The sequence below is a fragment of the Barbus barbus genome, assembly GCF_936440315.1.
Source record: "Barbus barbus genome assembly, chromosome: 34".
Classification (NCBI taxonomy): Eukaryota; Metazoa; Chordata; class Actinopteri; order Cypriniformes; family Cyprinidae; genus Barbus; species Barbus barbus.
In genome coordinates, this window is record NC_136762.1 from 3,905,543 (window position 1) to 3,924,059 (window position 18,517).

The following is an 18,517-nucleotide window of genomic DNA, read 5'->3' on the forward strand; positions in this document are numbered from 1 at the left end:
TCTGAACCTACAGAAGTGTTTTTGCAGTGATGCCATTTAAGAACCATTCTTGGTTCTCCAAAGAACCTTTCACTGAACAGTTCATAAAAGATCCTTTTAGTGTGTGAAAAACATTTTAAAGGTTCTAGAAAACCTTTTGTGGAATGGAAGGGTTCCACTGATGTTAAAGGTTCATGGAACCACTGTTGCCAGCTAAGAACCATTGTTTTTAGGCTAGACTTAGAAAACGCTATTAAGATAACACTTGCAAAAATTAATATGATACTTTGAATTTGTCAAGTCTTCGAATACATCGGCACAAAAGATATTGTCAATTTACAGAAACCATGTTTAAAATATCGGCTGAAAGTCATATTGTGTGTTGATGGTAAGAAAAACGCAACAAAAGGCAGTTAAAGCATGGCCTAAAACCAATGGTTGGACCGAAGTCAAGTAAGAGAATTTCACCTTACCAAATCTCTGGTTCCTTCGAGGAAAAGAGCAGATGCTCCAGAATATCAGACATCCTGGTTTCCCGACCAAAACGATTCCAGCCGATTCCAACCAATCACCATTTGGTGATGCTGTATGAAAGACTCAATCCACAGGTACACAAGGCCATCGCTGCGGTAGATCAGCAGAGATAACGCTCCATCTCTCCAATCTACACGTCATTGCTGCAGTTTCGACAACGAGGTGTACGCATTTCATACTCGGATTTGAATCCAACGGGCTGAACAACGAAAATGTCATTTAAAACTTTGCAATGCATGCATTGCTTTGCCATTTTCAAGTGAAAAATGCAAATATTTCACTAGACTAGATTAGAACTGTGAAACTTCATTCATCCTGGCATTGAGCTGTTACCTTTCTGTGTGTATGAGGCTGAGTGAAGCTCAGCTAACATCTACTGTCCTGAAATCAATGACCGTTTACCTTCCCAGCACTGGAGTTCTTCATAGAACCGCAAAGCAGACGGACATCCAAAATCCAGCACCACCTTTGTGAATCCACTGGAGAATATTGATGATTTCATTCCATTCAAAAGCAGCGGAAGCACGGAAAAGCTCTCAAAACAAATTCACCGACATGTCATTTCAAATGCTCCATCATTAGTTTAAACAAAGTGCTTCTGGGATGTTTGACGAGTTTATGGAAATTAGGCTATGTAAAGAATAAACTAAACATTTAGTATGTCTACTTTATTTCGAACACCTGATTCAAATTCAGCCAAAGCTGCATTAATCGATATAAAATAAGGCAGACAAAGCGTGCTGTAGTACTGGAATTGAGAGCCACTGGTTTAAATGGAAGGTTTAACTTGGTGTGAAGAACATTTTAAATATTCTAACTTTTTTTTCCCACTATAAATAACCTTTTGCACAATGGAAAGATGTTAGTGGTTCTTCAAGGAACCATAGTTGTCAATAAAAAACTGCTTTTTTTGAGTGTAGCTTGAAGAAAGTTTTATTCTTACTAACCAACTTGTTTTTTTAACTAAGAGCCTAATGTCTGCAGAACATCTGCTTTTAATATCATCATCGTCACCAGACTGAAGTTACCAGTGAAAAACCATTAGGGAACTTCACCACTGTTGGGCGGCGACATTGCTATTTGCTATTATTTATTCTCAGTAGCAAGGTGGTAGAGATTATGAAGCTTTATAGTACTGAGGCCTCTTATCGATTAAAGCAAGACACTACATGCAAAACATCTAAAATGCGCAAAGTCTTTATTGCACTTAATTCACTTGAGTCTGCAGGTTTCTATTACAATACATAACGTTTTTTTCAAAACAAGTTTTTCACGTACTGAGCCAGAAATCTCCAATTCACCAAACTTCACAGTTTTATTCCCATCTATATTCTAAAGGTGTTTGCAGAGGTGGTTTGTTCATATATCATTTGCCTGACTTTAGACAACATTTGCTTCATATTGTTAACAAATTCACCTGTAGTGTCTTGCCTTAAGTCGTTGTTGATTTAAGATTCATACAGTTTAAGAAGTTCTTTCCAAATGTTGTTTTATCTTGTCTTCTGGACAAAACCAGGACTAGCAAATAATACAACTGTGAACTAATCATTTGTGTAGGTCAGTTCAATGCATCAGTCAGTACTAGCAGTATGCTTGGGAATCACTGAATCTGGCAGACGATTAATTGATTGAACTGGTCAGAGTGATTCAGGAGTTAACAACGAGAAGATACTTAAGAGCACAGAGAACAAAAGCAGCACTGAATGATGCGCAAAAATGAGGACAGTTAAAACCAATCCCAAAAATGCATCCCAACATTTGCCAATAATGAAGGTTTTTGTTGAAGTTTTAGGTTCACTTTATGCAAGCTGTGATATTATTTTACTAATTGCGATTTTAAAGTTTTACCCTTTTGAGAGATGTTTTTGACCTTATATACATGTTCCGTCTTGATTTCTTAATTTTCTCAGGAGTCATACACATACGTGTAAAAGAAGTTTAAGATGTACTTTTCTTGGAGACGTTTTGTCTCCTGACACACTTGTTAAAACAAATTACAGCTTTACATTTCACATTACTAAAAAGAAGTATCTTTAGTGTAGTAACATGTTGCCATGCAGCTTGTAGTGAAGCTAGAAAGTTCACCATCCCTAGAAAATTGTAATGTATTTAAAATACTACACTGTAACTAAAAAAAAAAAAGTTGAGCCAACTTAAAATTGTAAGGCAACCAGCAAGTTGAGAAAACTCAAAAATCTGCTGAAGCTGTTTGTCTTAATTTTAAGTTGGCTCAGCTTTTTCTTTTTTTACAGTGTAGATGCATTTGAGTAGGTTGCCATCTTTACATTACTACAATTACTAATTAACCAGCTGCAAATATTTTATTCTACATGCCAAAGTCTTATTCTGACATAAGCTAAAGTGTTTTTTAACAATAAATATTTCCTGAACCCACCTGTTGTCCTCTTTTGCGTTTTCCCAGCAACATTTCTTCCGCCTTCTGCCTAAATCAGCCAGTGATGCACCAAAAGTCTGGTCTCCCTCTAAAAGTGATTCCTAAACCTTTGGTTCCTGGCCACGTCTATGAGCTTCAGTGTGTTATGGAGTGCATGCGAAGTGCCAGTGAACATTGTTTGTAGATACAGCCTAGATTAATAAACTGTTTCTAATGGTTAGACACTGTTATATGAAGAGAAACAGCCCATGTGCCAACCCGTGTTGTGTTCACAGCGCATATTCTCATTGAAAGATTAAAATTTAAATCCATCTAATAAGGTTCATTTATTTATAAGGCACTCTCTTTGTGTTTGTGTTCCATTTTATACAGTAACGAAACAATGCAATTATACTATTTAAGGCTAATTACATGAGAATGACAGGCGTTAAATGTTGGTAAGTTATCTGGAGGTAGTTCCTTACTGTTATATTTAATACTTTTTGTCAAGAAAACTTGTTTTCGTGTCAAGATCATAAGAAACAAATTGCGATTGAGAAAACAAGACAATTAATGTTGCATGGTCTCTTTGGGCTTCCGTATGTTATTTCTATTTAGAGGTCTTGGTTATGTACTGCTTGCTGACACTGTTCTAGTTTCGCAAATAGTCAAATTTGGGTCAAATCTGAAGTCGGTAAATTCCAATTAGTTTTTGATCTCAAGTATAATTATTTGCATCTGTGCATCTTTAAATAAATAGTTCACCCAAAAATGAAAATTTGCTGAAAATTCTCTCACTCACAGGCAATCCAAGATTCTTAATGGTAACAGATTTGGAGAAATTCAGCTTTACATCACTTGCTGACCAGTGAATCCTCTGCAGTGAATGGGTGCCGTCAAAATGAGTGTCAAAATTTGCTTCTTAGATTTACAAACAAGCAGCTTTTCACTTCACAAGATGTTAACTGATGGACTGGAGTGGTGTGGATTATTGTGATGTTTTTATCAGCTGTTTGGACTCTCATTCTGACGGCACCCAATCGCTGCAGAGGATCCATTGCTGAGCAAGTGATGTAATTCTACATTTCTCCAAATTCTCCCAGTTGAGATGAAGAAATAAACTCATCTACATCTTGGATGGGCTGAAGGTGAGTTAAGTTTAAGCAACTGCTCTTTATTAGGTGATGTATTGCTTTAAGCAGCAATCTAAGTAACAACACCTTTGTAAGTCATATCAAACCACTTCAATGAAGTATCAAAAGTTTCTTAAAAAGCAACATATGACAGATTTAGAAGAGCCTTTGGGACTGTGTGCAACAAGTCAACCGTCATGAATTGGCTCAATACAGACACACATTTATGCAAAAATAGCTCTACTAGCGAACAGCAGTGACCGTGTTGTGACAAATACAGTCACTGAAAGCGATGCCACTGAAACACGGAAAGAAAACTAGACAGTCATGACACTAACCTTGTTTTATTTTGTACTCTATGGCTCTTCATTTGCCAAAAATGATGGCAACCATGCACCAGTAAACCGTCAGTGCAGAGCAAAGAACACAGAAACATTGTTTGCCTCCCATATGCCGAAGACGTGACAAAACAAGAGCAGAAAATTTGACAGAGACACCGAACACCCTTGAGGAGTTCTGTAGGAAACCCCTCGTATTTTACCTGTGATACTGCTGGTAGTGCAGCTCCCTCTTCCTGTTTTCCTTCAGGTCCTTCTTTTACTGGCACAGCCAGATTGGCCACAACACTTTTCCACTCTAAAGATCAAATTAAATCATTTTAAAAACAAATTTCACATACATTAATGTTTTATGTAATTTTGAAGGACTTAACATGAAAGAATGAACTAGAAGCTAAAGAATGAACTAAAAGCTAAAGAAAAGCCATATGTGGGAGTTTACCTGGTTTGAGTGTTTCAGCGTCAAGCAAACCTCCTTCTTGAAGATTTCGAATATCATCGGGTTTCACTTTATCCCATGGGATATACGTGACACCCCGCTCCACATCCCAAAACTTCTTCAAGTCCGTCTTTATGCCCTTATTCAACGCCCATGCGATCTGATCAAGGACAACAAGTCAAAAAAACCTGCCCACACATAGATTCAAAACAAGCTACTACATATGCAAACATAAGATCTGGAAGAAAGTAACCAGATCTGGAGCAAAGCAAGCACAATTTTATGACTGGTTAAAGAATAAATGTGTCTAACTAGAAACTGTCTAGAAGTTTATTGGCAGAAATAAAAGGATAAAAATAATGACAAATCAACATTAACTTCTTACTTACCCTTTAAAATAATTACATGAGAAGAAATGCACAGTGATGCAAGAGACAAAACTAGCACAGCTATGTAGTAAACTGATTTCTAAGGAAACGGTCAATTATACATATATGTACATCCACAGAATGCTATGACCGACCATTTAGAAGCAAGCATCGTTTCCTAGTTTAGCTTTCTAATAAACTTAGCATTGTTTTCTATCAATATTTTGGGTTCTGTAACAAATTGCTTATGTTCTTGGTTTGAATAAAAGCGTATGCTAAATGTATTCAAGAGATACAAACAAGATGGTGCCGCGCATGGCAGCCATTGTGCGCGGCTCTCCAGTTGTTTTAGTGTTTTTGTTAGTTTTTCCTGTTTTTTGTTTGTCTAACACGATCAGTTTCACCAAGGAAGAACTGCTGAACATTCAGCAGAACACACCACAAAATCTCCAATCGGTTTTCGATTATTCGGATGTTTTGCTGAACATAGTAGTCGGCGGAGTTTCAGGACGCGCAGACGGGGATAGCGAGCCGGAAACTAGTCCCTCTAAAAACGCTTTTCATCAACTGTAAACCCTTCTACTCGCCGTGGGAGTTCTGCTCGTTCATTCTCGTGAGTGTCTACATTCCACTGCAAGCGCACGTGAGCACAGCTTTACAGAAACTCGCTGATCAGATCACAGACAGACCAGACTCTGTTTTAATCACCCGCGGGAACTTTAAAGCAAATCTCTCCCGCGAACTGCCAAAATACAGACAGCACATCACATGTCCCACCAGAGACAGTAATATATTGGATCACTGTTACACAGCGATAAAGGACGCATATCACTCGGTTCCACGAGCAGCTTTAGGACTTTCTGATCACTGTTTGGTTCATCTTATTCCAACCTACAGGCATAAACTAAAATCTGTTAAACCTGTATTAAGGACTGTAAAGAGATGGACTAAGCTGCTGATGATCTGGACGAGCTCACAGAGCCTGTAACATCATATATCAGTTTCTGTGAGGATATGTGCATTCCTACCAGGACTCATCTAGCTTATAAAAACGACAAACTGTGGTTCACTGCAAAACTCAGACAGCTCCGACAGGCCAAAGAAGATGCTTAGAGTAATGGGGACAGAGTCTTGTATAAACAGGCCAAATACACTGGAAAAATAGATCAGAGTGGCAAAGAGGAATTATTCCGATAAGTTAAGGATCCAATTCTCTTCCAGTGACAAGACTATAGTGTGGAAAGGTCTGGTCTGAAAGACATCACCAATTACAAGACACCATCCCCCAGCACTGTGGAGAATCAACAACTGGCAGATGATCTTAATGAGTTCTACTGTAGGTTTGAAAAAAACACCATTCACACCTCCTGTAACCCCCCCTCTCCCCCACACCTGAACTGCAGATAAAAGATGACGACATGCGCCAGGTCTTCAAAAAGAACAAGAGAAGAAAGGCACCAGGCCCAGATGGTGTGACACCAGCCTGTCTGAAATCCTGTGCTAACCAGCTGGCCCCCATCTTCACACAGATCTTCAACAGCTCACTGGAGCGGTGTGAAGTCCCCTCATGCTTCAAACGCTCCACCATAATCCCCATCCCAAAGAAACCCAAGATAACAGGACTTAACGACTACAGACCTGTGGCTCTAACATCTGTGGTCATGAAGTCATTTGAAAAACTGGTTTTGGGTTATCTGAAGGACATCACTGGCATCACCCTTACTGGACCCCCTGCAGTTTGCCTAAAGAGCAAACAGGTCTGTGGATGATGCAGTCAACATGGGACTGCATTACACACTGCAACACCTAGACCGACCAGGGACTTATGTGAGGATCCTGTTTGTGGACTTCAGCTCGGCCTTTAACACTATCATTCCAGAACTCCTTCTGCCCAAACTAACTCAGCTTTCCGTGCCCACCTCTGTCTGTCAGTGGATCAACAGCTTCCCGACAGACAGGCAGCAGCTAGTGAGGCTGGGAAAATTCTCATCCAGCACCCGCACCATCAGCACTGGAGCTTCTCAGGGCTGCGTTCTCTCCCCACTGCTCTTCTCTCTCTACACCAACAACTGCACATCTAAAGACCCCTCTGTCAAGCTCCTGAAATTTGCAGACGACACCACACTGGCCTCATTCAAGACGGTGACGAGTCTGCTTACAGACAGGAGGTTAAGGAGCTGCCTGTCTGGTGCAGTCTTAACAACCTGGAGCTCAACACGCTCAAAACTGTGGAGATGACTTCAGGAGAAACCCCCCTGCTCTCCCTCCACTCACCATCATGAACAGCACTGTGACTGCAGTGGAGTCATTCAGATTCCTGGGCACCACTATTTCTCAGGACCTGAAGTGGGACATTCACACTGACTCTATTGTGAAAAAGGCCCAGCAGAGGTTGTACTTCCAGAGTGAGCAAAAGGGCTGGTAAAATCCCTCTGGACCCCTCACATCCAGCACTCCCTCTTTCAATTGTTGCAGTCTAGTCGATGCTACAGAGCTCTGTGCACCAGAACGACCAAACACAGAAACAGTTTCTTCCCTCAGGCAATCCATCTCATGAACACTTGAACTCTTAACAATAAACATGAAACACACAACACTATCATACTTTTTTATTTTACACACATACTTATTACATTTCAAATTTGCACCTAACATACCTGTACATACCGAATTGTCTATTTTGTATATTGTGTTTGTGCTATTTGGCACATTGTCCATTTTTATATATTTGTACATTATTTTATTTTTATTATCTGTGTCCTGTCCTGTTGCTGTCATTCTGTCGCACTGTGGAGCTACTGTCACTAAAACAAATTCCTCGTATGTGCAAACATACCTGGCAATAAAGCTCATTCTGATTCTGAGAGTCATGTAATAGGCAATAATAATTCTGACCAGGCATCTTAACCCATAAATACTGCCGACAGAAAGAAAAGGTTGGTTACGGTACCTTAATGGTTTTCTGGTTGACTTTAACAACCCCTCTGCTGAGTTTATTCAGGGCTGTGTGGGCATCTTGTCTGTGCACCATGACAATGTAGGCACAACCTCTGGGAGGAATCATCTACATAGAAACATATTTAATAAAAAACAGTTCAACTTTAGTTAAAGAGTAAATACATGTTTTACAAATTTTACCAGCAGGTTTTACATACAGGCTCTGTTCCAAAATCTAGGGAGCGGCCTTGCTGTCTACATAAACAGCTGCATCCTAACTGAAATGGAACCATGTAAGAGACCTATCGTTTAAAAATAACATGTGGATATGAGCGAACTAGGCATGTAAATTCTCGATCATTTCCATGATCGACCGTCATTTAAATTAACAATCAATTAATCGATTAATCGTTAACCTTAATACCGCGAAATGCGTCTATTGCAGTGGCATGTGCGCAAATGCCCCTCAAAACGCAAGCTCACCCGAATTAAAGGGTTTTAGTCTAAATAAAAGCGCCTCTTTAAATGGTTTCATTGTACTTGTTGTATTTTAAAACAATCGCATTTAAATTAGCATTTAAAATAAAATGATCCCAAACGTAACTGTGGCTCGTGGGGCTGCGCTGTGCGGGCAGAGAACGGCTTCTACCGGTGCTACGGACAACACTGCTGCTCACATGAAATATTTTAATGCGAGTATGACAAGTGAGGTACAAAGCTTTGTTTATAGGAGAAATAATGGGTTAGCAGGCAATAGTTACATCGTGACTACGCGTTTGTACATTTAAAGCCATGCGTGGCTTTATGTTCTGTTCTGCCAGTTGGTCAGGAGTTTCCAGGAATTTTATAATATTGTTTCTTTTCCCAAATCCTCGCCATCTCACCCTCTAATTTTGCAGGTTTATTTTATTGTCGTTCACTTTTAAAATCGGTTTTCGCATCTCTTAATGTGGTAAACATGCAGGGGGAAATGAAAGCTTTTGTGGCCATGAATTAAGAATTCGTTCCTATGACTTAATTCGTTCCCTTATTTTAGTTAAATCATGGGTTTCCTAGGGAACAAATTAACGAAACAGACAGCGCCCACAAATTTTTAATTTGAACGTAGAAACAAATTCAATTACGAATTATAGCCTAAGCCTATATATAGACCTGCCCTGCTCGCGTCCGCAGTCAAAGCAGAGTCCAGTATGAAACAATTATATCTGGGGAAATTATAAAACATGAATTAGTTGGCCTACTACATTTGAATACAAAATAAATTTATATGGTTTGTGTTTTAATGTACTTTTAAAGTTATGATCACATTAAAAGCGCAATTTGTACTTTAGAGTATTATTTTCGCCAAAGATCCAGCCCCGTCACCGTCACTCACAGCCGCTTGCACGTGTCTTGCATATGAGCCGCAGGCACCCCAAAATTAAACTGTTTAATCGACCATCGATAGCTTTAATTGATTGAATCTCTTATCGGTAATCGATCGTCGATTAATCGTTGACATCCCTAAAGCGAACAAACCCATATAAGAAATACACACAAAATGCAATGCATTCTGGGACTGCCTTCTTTACCTGTGATGCCTATAATACGCATTCAAAAGTTTAAGGTCTTTCTGAGTAAATTAAAAAAAAAAATCATTCTGATCCTAAAATTTTGAACAGTGATGTACACTGATATGATGTACACTCTATACTCACGTTGATGGACTCAATCTGTCCAAACTCCTCCATTAGACTCATGATGTCCTGCTGCTGAGTCTTTTTGTCCAGCTGTCCGATCCATAATGTAGTACTGCACACTAAAACAATAAAAACAAAAACACTCCTGAACAGCATATCAGAACAATAACAATAAGTTGACGCATAACATATATTATCCGTGCTAAAAAAAGACTATAAATCCTTCTTCATGTTTAAAGCACAATTATATAAGATAAGGTTGTGTTCTCACCACTGAGAGTTTCCTTCTTGATGGACGGAAGCCCTTTCTGTCGTCGCTCTCGCTCTTTCTCCCTGTCTCTCCTCTCCTCTGATCGCGCCGGTGGGGACCGGCCTCGCCGCTCTCTGGATTGGGAACGCGTGCGGTGATACCGCGACCGTTCTCGGCGGGAACGTGAACCGGACCGCGATCTTCGTGAGCGTGATGACGATCGTTTCCTTGGAGACCTGGAGAGACACAACATTCGAAAATTAAACCACAATCTTTTTAAGAGACTTTATGCTCAAGAGCATTCATTAAAACATACCTTGATCTTGTCCGTCTGCTATGTCTTCGATCTCTCCCATCATGCACCGAGCGTTCACTCTCAGCTGAAGCCTGAAATGAAGATTCAAAAACATAATGCATGAATTTTATGTATTGTATGTATTTTAGCCTCACTGATGTTGGCAGTCCGACGTCAGAAAGTTCAGAATGATTATGGTATTTAAGTATGGCCCTATGAATTTCATGATGCAGAGAACAATCACAGAGCACAATCATAAAAATGGAATTTATGGTATAAAACGGAATCACAGAATTCCACCTAATCAAACAGTGATGTGTATTTTTATTACATTTTTAAAAATGTATTAAATTGTTAATGTTTTATGGCCTCATTTGATTACCAACAGTTTGATTAATTAAAAAATTAAAACAGACAAACACTGCATTCTTGTAAAAAAATTTTGAAGTTTCATCAATTTAGTTGATTAGCATGCTTTTTGATAAAATGTATAAAAACAAAGTTTTATTAAACCATTCAAATTAATTTCAGAAAAAAATTAGGAAAAAAATAAAACATTTCACAGAGCCCTAAAAAATGTGTTTGTTTATTTTTAATGAATTGTTGTTAATCTGTAGAAGTTTCAAGAGTTTAATTACATAAGTTTTTCATTACAAAAAATGTAACCAAAGAGCAGAAGAATCGAGAGAAATTAAAATGAAATGGAATTTAGGAAAAAATCTAATTAATTTTAAAAGCTCCCCATTTAATTTTCAAAACGAGCTCTACTTAGACTGGTGAGGACATTTTGCGTTATGAGAGACATTAATATCTGGTAAAGGTGCAGAGATGATGCTCTATACCTGCTGGGTTGTACCGGGCTGTATGACACTCTCATCAAAGGCTTGAGGAATATTATCTGGCATTTGGGTCTGAACCATTGCTGGGAAGTCCTGAGGTGCCATCTGATCCTGGGATGGCACATGACTCTGTGACACCATCTGACCCTGCATCTGCGTCTGGACATGAACAAACACTTTGTATTATTAAATATAATTAATGTATATCATGTCCTTAATCTTTAAAGCTCTGTGGGTCAAAGTAATTACCCGGTTAACGATTTGGCTAAGAAGATGAGCTTGCAGGGCTTGCTGTAATTCTGGTGGGAGGTTTCTGTAAAGAAAGACAATATTTAAAAAATTCTAGAAAAAGACTTAACTGTATGTAAACAGGGAGGAATGAGAGTTTATTATGTCCTACATGGTAATGGGAGCAGCAGGGGCTGGTTCAGTCTTTTCCTCCACAGGTTCGGGGTCATCATCATAATCAAATCGATCCAGCAGAGACTGAGTCGAACCAGAAACACAATGTTACAGGCAGTGATTTAATAGCTCTAAACCACGCGTTCACACTGTGGTTTCTATTTAGCATAAGAACAGCAAGATAAGGCTGATATCTTCAAGATTCCACTCTATTCATTCCCTAACCAGATATATAAGGATGTGTGGGTTATGTCAAAATGGTTGTACAGCATCAAATTGAACCATTCAGATTCAGACTGCTTACCTTAGCTAATGACGGTTTCTGCTCAGGGTGCGGGGCAGTGGGCTGAGAAAGCCCTGCCCCTCCGGCCTGCTGGAGAGTGTGGATCAGCTGCTGTATCTGACACACAAACATCAGATTAAATATCAAAATATAAATATTTCAGTGACCGCACAAGCAGTGTTATGTTAATATGTATATAAATTTATATTCTCATTTTTAATTTGTTTTAATAATTTTATGATGCCTTTTTATATTTCTGTATAGCTTTAATTTATTTGTGTTTCAGTTTTAGTTCTAGTAATTTTAATACTTCAGCTTAAATAAAATGTAGAAATTTCGTTTTTTTTTTTTATCTTACATTTATAATTGATCATTTTAACCCTTAAGTTTTTTGTGACATACACAAAAATACTGACTCATAACTCGAACACTGTAGCAAAGAGAGTCAAAAGGTAAGTATCTTTTGATAGAAAACTTTCTGTACTTTCAGAATCTTTGCATTTGAATATTCTCATGTGGAGAAATGGGTGACAAAATGTAAGAAAAATGTGTGTGGTCAAGGAAAATTTTTCATATTCTTATTTGACGCTCTCTCATGAAAGAAATAAGGTAGGAGAAAAGTTGTTTTTGGTGATGTTCCCCAACATGTGTGCTGTATGCAAATTAAATTGTGTGGTGATATCATGAAGTAATCAAAAGTTACAGTATTTGGAACCAAGTTAGCCTTTCTCTTAGCCCTTGACAGTTTTGAAATTGTTGTTTTGAATTTGAAGTAATACCTCTCAAGTTTAGTCAAAGCCCCAAACAATTATACTTGCTTTATTCTACTCGATGAAACCTTTCAAATGAAATATATGACACATGACTATCTGAGCTGTATGATGTTTCTGACATATTAGAGAACATGGCACAAAAAAAAAAAGTCATAAATTATGAAAACATTTTTCTATTTATACGCAAATAACGCAGCACTATTTAAGAGATAATTAAAGTGACCACATGCATTGCAAAGGTCAGACTCCAAGCTTTCAAATGACACCTATTTTGTGTTGATCAATGCATTGATGTTGAAAAATATGATTATTTCTTTCCTCACCAGGGGGTTTGACACTTAGAGGAACTAGGCAGCACTGGTTAAAATTTGATCAAAATGGTTGGATGCATTCGAAAGCTGAATTTCTAACCTTTAAAATGATACCTAATATTTAAAACAAATGTTATATAAAAGATAAAATGGACAGAAACATTCTATGCTTTATATTCTGCTTGACAAGTGTTCAATAGAGCTCCCCAAATTATTTCTTCAATTCATGGGTTTAGGTACCATTTACACACGAAAGACGAGATGGATTGCTTTGACTTTGGACTCATTTTAATCGAGAGAATTTTCTGAAAATAATGACGTGCCATTTTCCACGATCTATGCATGTGTCATGAAGTTATGAATGAAAACGTAACCAATATTTGTCTAAATTTCATGGTTTCATGTGCGATACATCGTAAGGGATTTCTTTAGATCTAATGAATGAATTATGATGAGTTAGGGCCCCTTTTAATTGGGAGAATTTTCTAAAAAAAATAATGAAGTGCAATTTTCCACGATCTATGCATGCATCATGAAGTTATGAATGAAAACGTAACCAATATTTGTCTAAATTTCATGGTTTCATGTGTGATACATCGTAAGGGATTTCTTTAGATCTAATGAATGAATTATGATGAGTTAGGGCTCCTTTTAATTGGGAGAATTTTCTAAAAAAATAATGAAGTGCAATTTTTCAAGATCTATACATTTTTCGTGAAGTTACAAACTAATACACCACAGGACTGCAACCACTGATTTTTTTTGCTAAGCTACATTTCCTAATTATTTTCTATGTGTTATAGCTTTATGAGAGATATCTTTAGATCTGAATGATGGATTAATATTAAAATTTATTTGAAAAGGGACCATGTACAATTTTAACATAAATGTTTCCATTTCATGCATTGTACCGAATTTAGCCAATGGCTAGTTTTCATCCGCGGTCCTTTGGCAGGTAATCATAATCACAATTAAACAAAAACAAAACAACAAAAACGGCGAGTCTGAGCTCTTTTTAATCGGAAGAATTTTTTGCAAATAATGATGTGCCATTTACTATGATACTAAAACACAAAATCGCCACACGACAACTACCTTAGATTTTCTTGCTAAGCTACATGCCGCCTGTGCAATTTAATGCGTGTTATAAATTCATGACGAAAATCTTTAGATATAAATGACAGATTATAGTGGTTTTGTGCTCTTTTTAATCAGGAGAATCTCTAAATAATGGTGCTAAGTAATTAAATCATTATTCCACAATCTGATCACGTTTTATGAAGTTACAAGCAAAATCAATCAATATATTATTTTCATATGGGTCTGTGGGTGTCTTGTACAAAAACTCGCTCAAGTTCTTTCAAAGCCCCAAACAATTATGCTTGTTTTATTCTACACAATGAGACCTTTGAAATGACATTTGACACTACTATCTGAGCTGTACGATGTTTTTGACATATTAGAGTACATGGCACAAAAAACATTTTGTAAATTTTTCAGCAAGTAACTCGGGACTACTCTGGAGTTAATCAAAGTGGCTACATGCATAAAATTAAAGATCAGACTCCTAAAAAAAATGGATATCATTTGAAAGCTTAATCAAGGCAGTAGTTTGAAAAATATGATTAGTAATATTTTCACGGAGGGGGGCGTACACGACTGCTCAGCGCTCGTAAAGAGTTGATCAAAATAATTACATTCATTAAAAAGCTGAGATTCTAAGCTTTAAAATTATGCCTATTTTATGTTATTCCATTCAGGGGTTGCTTAGTAATTTGATTATGAATTTTTAAAGGTTCAAAATGTCAACAACACCGCACAAGTGAAATTTTAGCCTACTAATGCAAATTTTAGCACATTTCATTAACATTATGGAGAAAGTCAAGCATCGCTAACGGCTAGATGAGAAAAACGGGAAATGTGCAACCGATAGTATGTATTTTGAAACAGGTTTTACTCAGAAACAGCTAGTAAATTTCACAAAGAATTACAAAGAAACAACAATCCTTTGAACTAAAAATTACGTTTTGAAGTAGAAAGACTGAAATAGTTTTTTCAAGAACATACTCCAATAATCTTTATTTACTATTTCAAAAAAGAAAATTCTTTACGGTGTACCTGGTTGCTCCTTTGTACTCCTTCAAAATCGTATGCTCAATAATCTGTTACTTGAATCATCAAGTCTGTTTTTTATAGAAAAAGCTAGAGCTGCACGATAAATCGCATGCGATGATCATGTGCATCTCGTCAATAAAGCCAGTTCTGTGATTAGTAGTTAACCTCCATCACGTGCTTTCAGATGGAGCGGCATTAATACACAGAGCCGTAGTTCGCTGACAAGCTACGCAATATCGCGTTCATAATCGAACATATAAGAAAGCCGTGTTGGAGTGCAGTAAGTGTTGTTTTACCTCAACACCCCCTGTGCCCTGGAGGAGCTGGGCGACTGCAGCAAGGGCCACAGGGTTCTGAAGGGAGGACGGGGCGGCTGCCGTCTCAACCGCTGGTGCTGGCTCTGCCGATTCCACTGGCATTGGCACGGCTGATGGCACTACAAAAGGACATGAAAATTCAGTTTAAGAGGCTGCTAGTTTGAATTGGATACGAGTTACCGTAACAATTCAGGCACTATTCACAAGTTTAGGCTCATTAAGATTTTTGTTGTTGTTGAAAGAAATGCAATGAAATTCAGCAAAGACATTAAATTAATCAAAATTTAGACATTTATAAAGTTACAAAAGATTTCTTTCAAATAAATGCTGTTCCTTTGAACTTTCTATTCAAAGAATTCAGAAAAAATAGATCATCTGGATGTTTCCACAAAAATTAAGCAGCACAACAGTTGAAATTCGACACCACTGAAGACTGGAGTAATGATGTTGAAAATTCAACTTTGTGTCAAAGGAGTTTAAAACATTACAACACAAAACAAAATATTTCACAATATTACTGTATTTTTGATCAAACAATTGCAGCCTTGAAGAGAAATCTTATCAACCCCAAACTTTTGAAGGGTAGTGTAAATGTAAATATTTTGACTCAAAACCTAAAGAGTAATGCATAAGCCAACATTTAATTATTTTGCTCATTTACCGGCGGCTGTGATTCCATTCTCCACAACAGGGAGCACAGGAGTTGTGGCCATGTCTAACAGCGGCTGAATGATATCCATGCTGAACACGTCATTCTTCTGCCACAGATTCAACACACGAAATATCTTCCCCTACGTTTCAACAAAAAAAGTCCACCAATAAAATTAATCAGCAAAGAAACATTTCACCGTCATTTCACTGCATATTCTGGATGTAATTACTCAGTACCTTGTCATCGGCTGGGCACTGGAAAAGGTTCTGAAATGTAACAGTGAAGTTTTTCAAAAACCTCGGACCGAACACATCTTTGTCTGTGCCGTACTGATGGCGTGACTGTCGAATAATTGAGTCGACCACATAAAGACCAGCAACCTTTAGGTCTGGTTTACACTGATGGAAAAAAGAAACGCATTCAATCTTTACCTTCCCATAACAGCAATCATCATTACAAGAAAGTCAGTATATTTAATACATACCCTCTTGATGAACTTCTCCACGATCTGAACAACGTGCTTGTAAAGCTAACAAAGCAAACAATTCATAAAAACTCAGTCCCAAAAGAAAAATTCAACAAAATGTTAACAGAAATGTAAGTGCAGTGTATTTAAAGTGTAATCACAAAGAATGTCAGAACACCAATAAGCCATGAGATATAAAAAAATAAACTATACAGGTTTAACTATCAAAATCAATAAACAGACAACACATGAAAACTAGGCTTAAATGAGAATCTTAATTCATTTCTCTTCTACCATATAAAATGAATGGGTGCCGTCAGAATCCAAGCAGCTGATTTGGTCGTTTCTGGCAAAAATACAAGACCATAATCCATAACGCTTCCTCCAGTGAAAAAATTAATCACCTGTTGTCCTCTTACATCAAAACCCACTGATATATTTATTTTCAATTGTAAACAGCGCTTGATCTGTGCTTATTTTTTTCCCTGGTTTAGATGAGATGAGTTTGCCACTGGAGAAAGCAACATTATGGATAGAGGTATTGTGTTTTAGCCAGAAAACAATGATTTTAAGTTAAAAACGTCTTTATGGATTTATTTCTTACAAACATGCAACTTTTGGCTTCACAAGATGTTGACTGATGGACTGGAGTCTTGTGGATTGTGATGTTTTACTCTCATTCTGACGGCACCCATTCACTGCAGAGGACCCATGAGGTTGATTTTCATTTTAATGTGAACTATTCTTTTAAACATAATCAGTATATGATTGTGCTTGTAAAACAGATTCTTTAAACCCATTTTTACATAAAAGAATCACTGCAAACTCAATAATAGGAACATAATTCAAATAATTCTTCATAATTTATCAAAATCCCTTCCCTATTTCTGTCCTGACTTACCTTGATAGCTTTGATTCCCGCTTTGGTTACAGACATCATTTTGGCTCGAGAGATCGGGGGAGTCATGTCTATCATAGACAGCATCTACAGGGTAGTAAGCAGGATGAAGAAATGTCAAATTTACCCGAATAAGAAATGTAGACCAAGAAAGAACCGAGACCAAAACTTTCAGCTCAGTTACTGGCCAACTCAATCTCAAAAACCTCTGAGACCATAGATAATGTCAAAAATGAAAACACACCTCATAAACTCAAGGAAAATGTCAGATCTCTGTTTTGAGCTCAGAAACACCTTTATAACACTTGATTAAATCCTCAATAAAGTTAATCAAGAATCTGAATCTATAGGGGGCGCCACTGCTTTCGCTCTACATTCAATTCTAACGCAACAAACAGGTAAAAACTAGATTAAATCACTTTAAATATTACGTATCTCTTGAATGATCTCTCTATAAACCATAAATGTGCTGTAAGCACTCAAACTAATGTTTAATGAAGCGCAGTTTGACAACACGAACAGGTGGAAGGTCACTAAACAAACTAACTTCATTCATACTAATATCACATCTGTTTGACTATATTTCGGGTTTTATTTGACTTTAGAATATTAAGCTAAAAAAACCGATGACATTTATCCATCGGTGAACAACAAACAAACATAAACAGGAATTGTTATTGAGTCTCTGGGCGCGCGCTCGGCTAATGCTAAAGGCTAAACGGCAAATAAAACGCTAATTCTCACCTCCCCGTTAAAGGCGTTCACCGCTTCCATGTCCATGAGCGTTATTAACTCAATATATCGTTGGATATATTCTCCTGGACCAGAATAAACATGTGTAAACTGGATTTTCGAGTTGGAGGCCGCATGAAACTGACGCTGAGAAACTCAACACAACCTTCGCAACCGTTGATGTGCGATGAGCGCGCGGGGAGAGAGCGCCACACCGCGGACCGGAAACAACTCTACAGATCACAGAATATATAATACGTTATTGTATATTTGTTTTATTTATTTCAGCAGTATTTTAACATAGAAATCTGGCAATATCCCCATCTCGAATATTTAAAAAAAAATATATATAATAATAAAAATAAATAGAAAATAAAAAAAATATCCCCAAAAATCTCCGTCA

The 18,517-nt window shown here is 37.5% G+C and overlaps 1 protein-coding gene across 1 annotated transcript in view; it reads right to left on the minus strand.

Moving 5' to 3' along the window:
• Window positions 1-18,299, minus strand: part of LOC306854352 (SR-related and CTD-associated factor 4-like) — a 41,081-nt gene extending 22,782 nt beyond the window's left edge. The window contains exons 1-16 of the mRNA XM_079392286.1: window positions 18,127-18,299; window positions 17,386-17,469; window positions 16,503-16,547; window positions 16,255-16,416; window positions 16,028-16,157; window positions 15,346-15,485; window positions 11,872-11,967; window positions 11,566-11,651; window positions 11,415-11,478; window positions 11,169-11,324; window positions 10,348-10,418; window positions 10,053-10,267; window positions 9,800-9,900; window positions 8,116-8,229; window positions 4,801-4,957; window positions 4,562-4,656 (exon numbers count right to left, since the gene is read on the minus strand). Coding sequence (XP_079248412.1) covers window positions 4,562-4,656; window positions 4,801-4,957; window positions 8,116-8,229; window positions 9,800-9,900; window positions 10,053-10,267; window positions 10,348-10,418; window positions 11,169-11,324; window positions 11,415-11,478; window positions 11,566-11,651; window positions 11,872-11,967; window positions 15,346-15,485; window positions 16,028-16,157; window positions 16,255-16,416; window positions 16,503-16,547; window positions 17,386-17,469; window positions 18,127-18,162 — 1,752 coding nt within the window. The 5' untranslated portion in view covers window positions 18,163-18,299. The remainder of the gene's footprint in view (window positions 1-4,561; window positions 4,657-4,800; window positions 4,958-8,115; window positions 8,230-9,799; window positions 9,901-10,052; window positions 10,268-10,347; window positions 10,419-11,168; window positions 11,325-11,414; window positions 11,479-11,565; window positions 11,652-11,871; window positions 11,968-15,345; window positions 15,486-16,027; window positions 16,158-16,254; window positions 16,417-16,502; window positions 16,548-17,385; window positions 17,470-18,126) is intronic.
• Window positions 18,300-18,517: the final 218 nt, after the last annotated feature.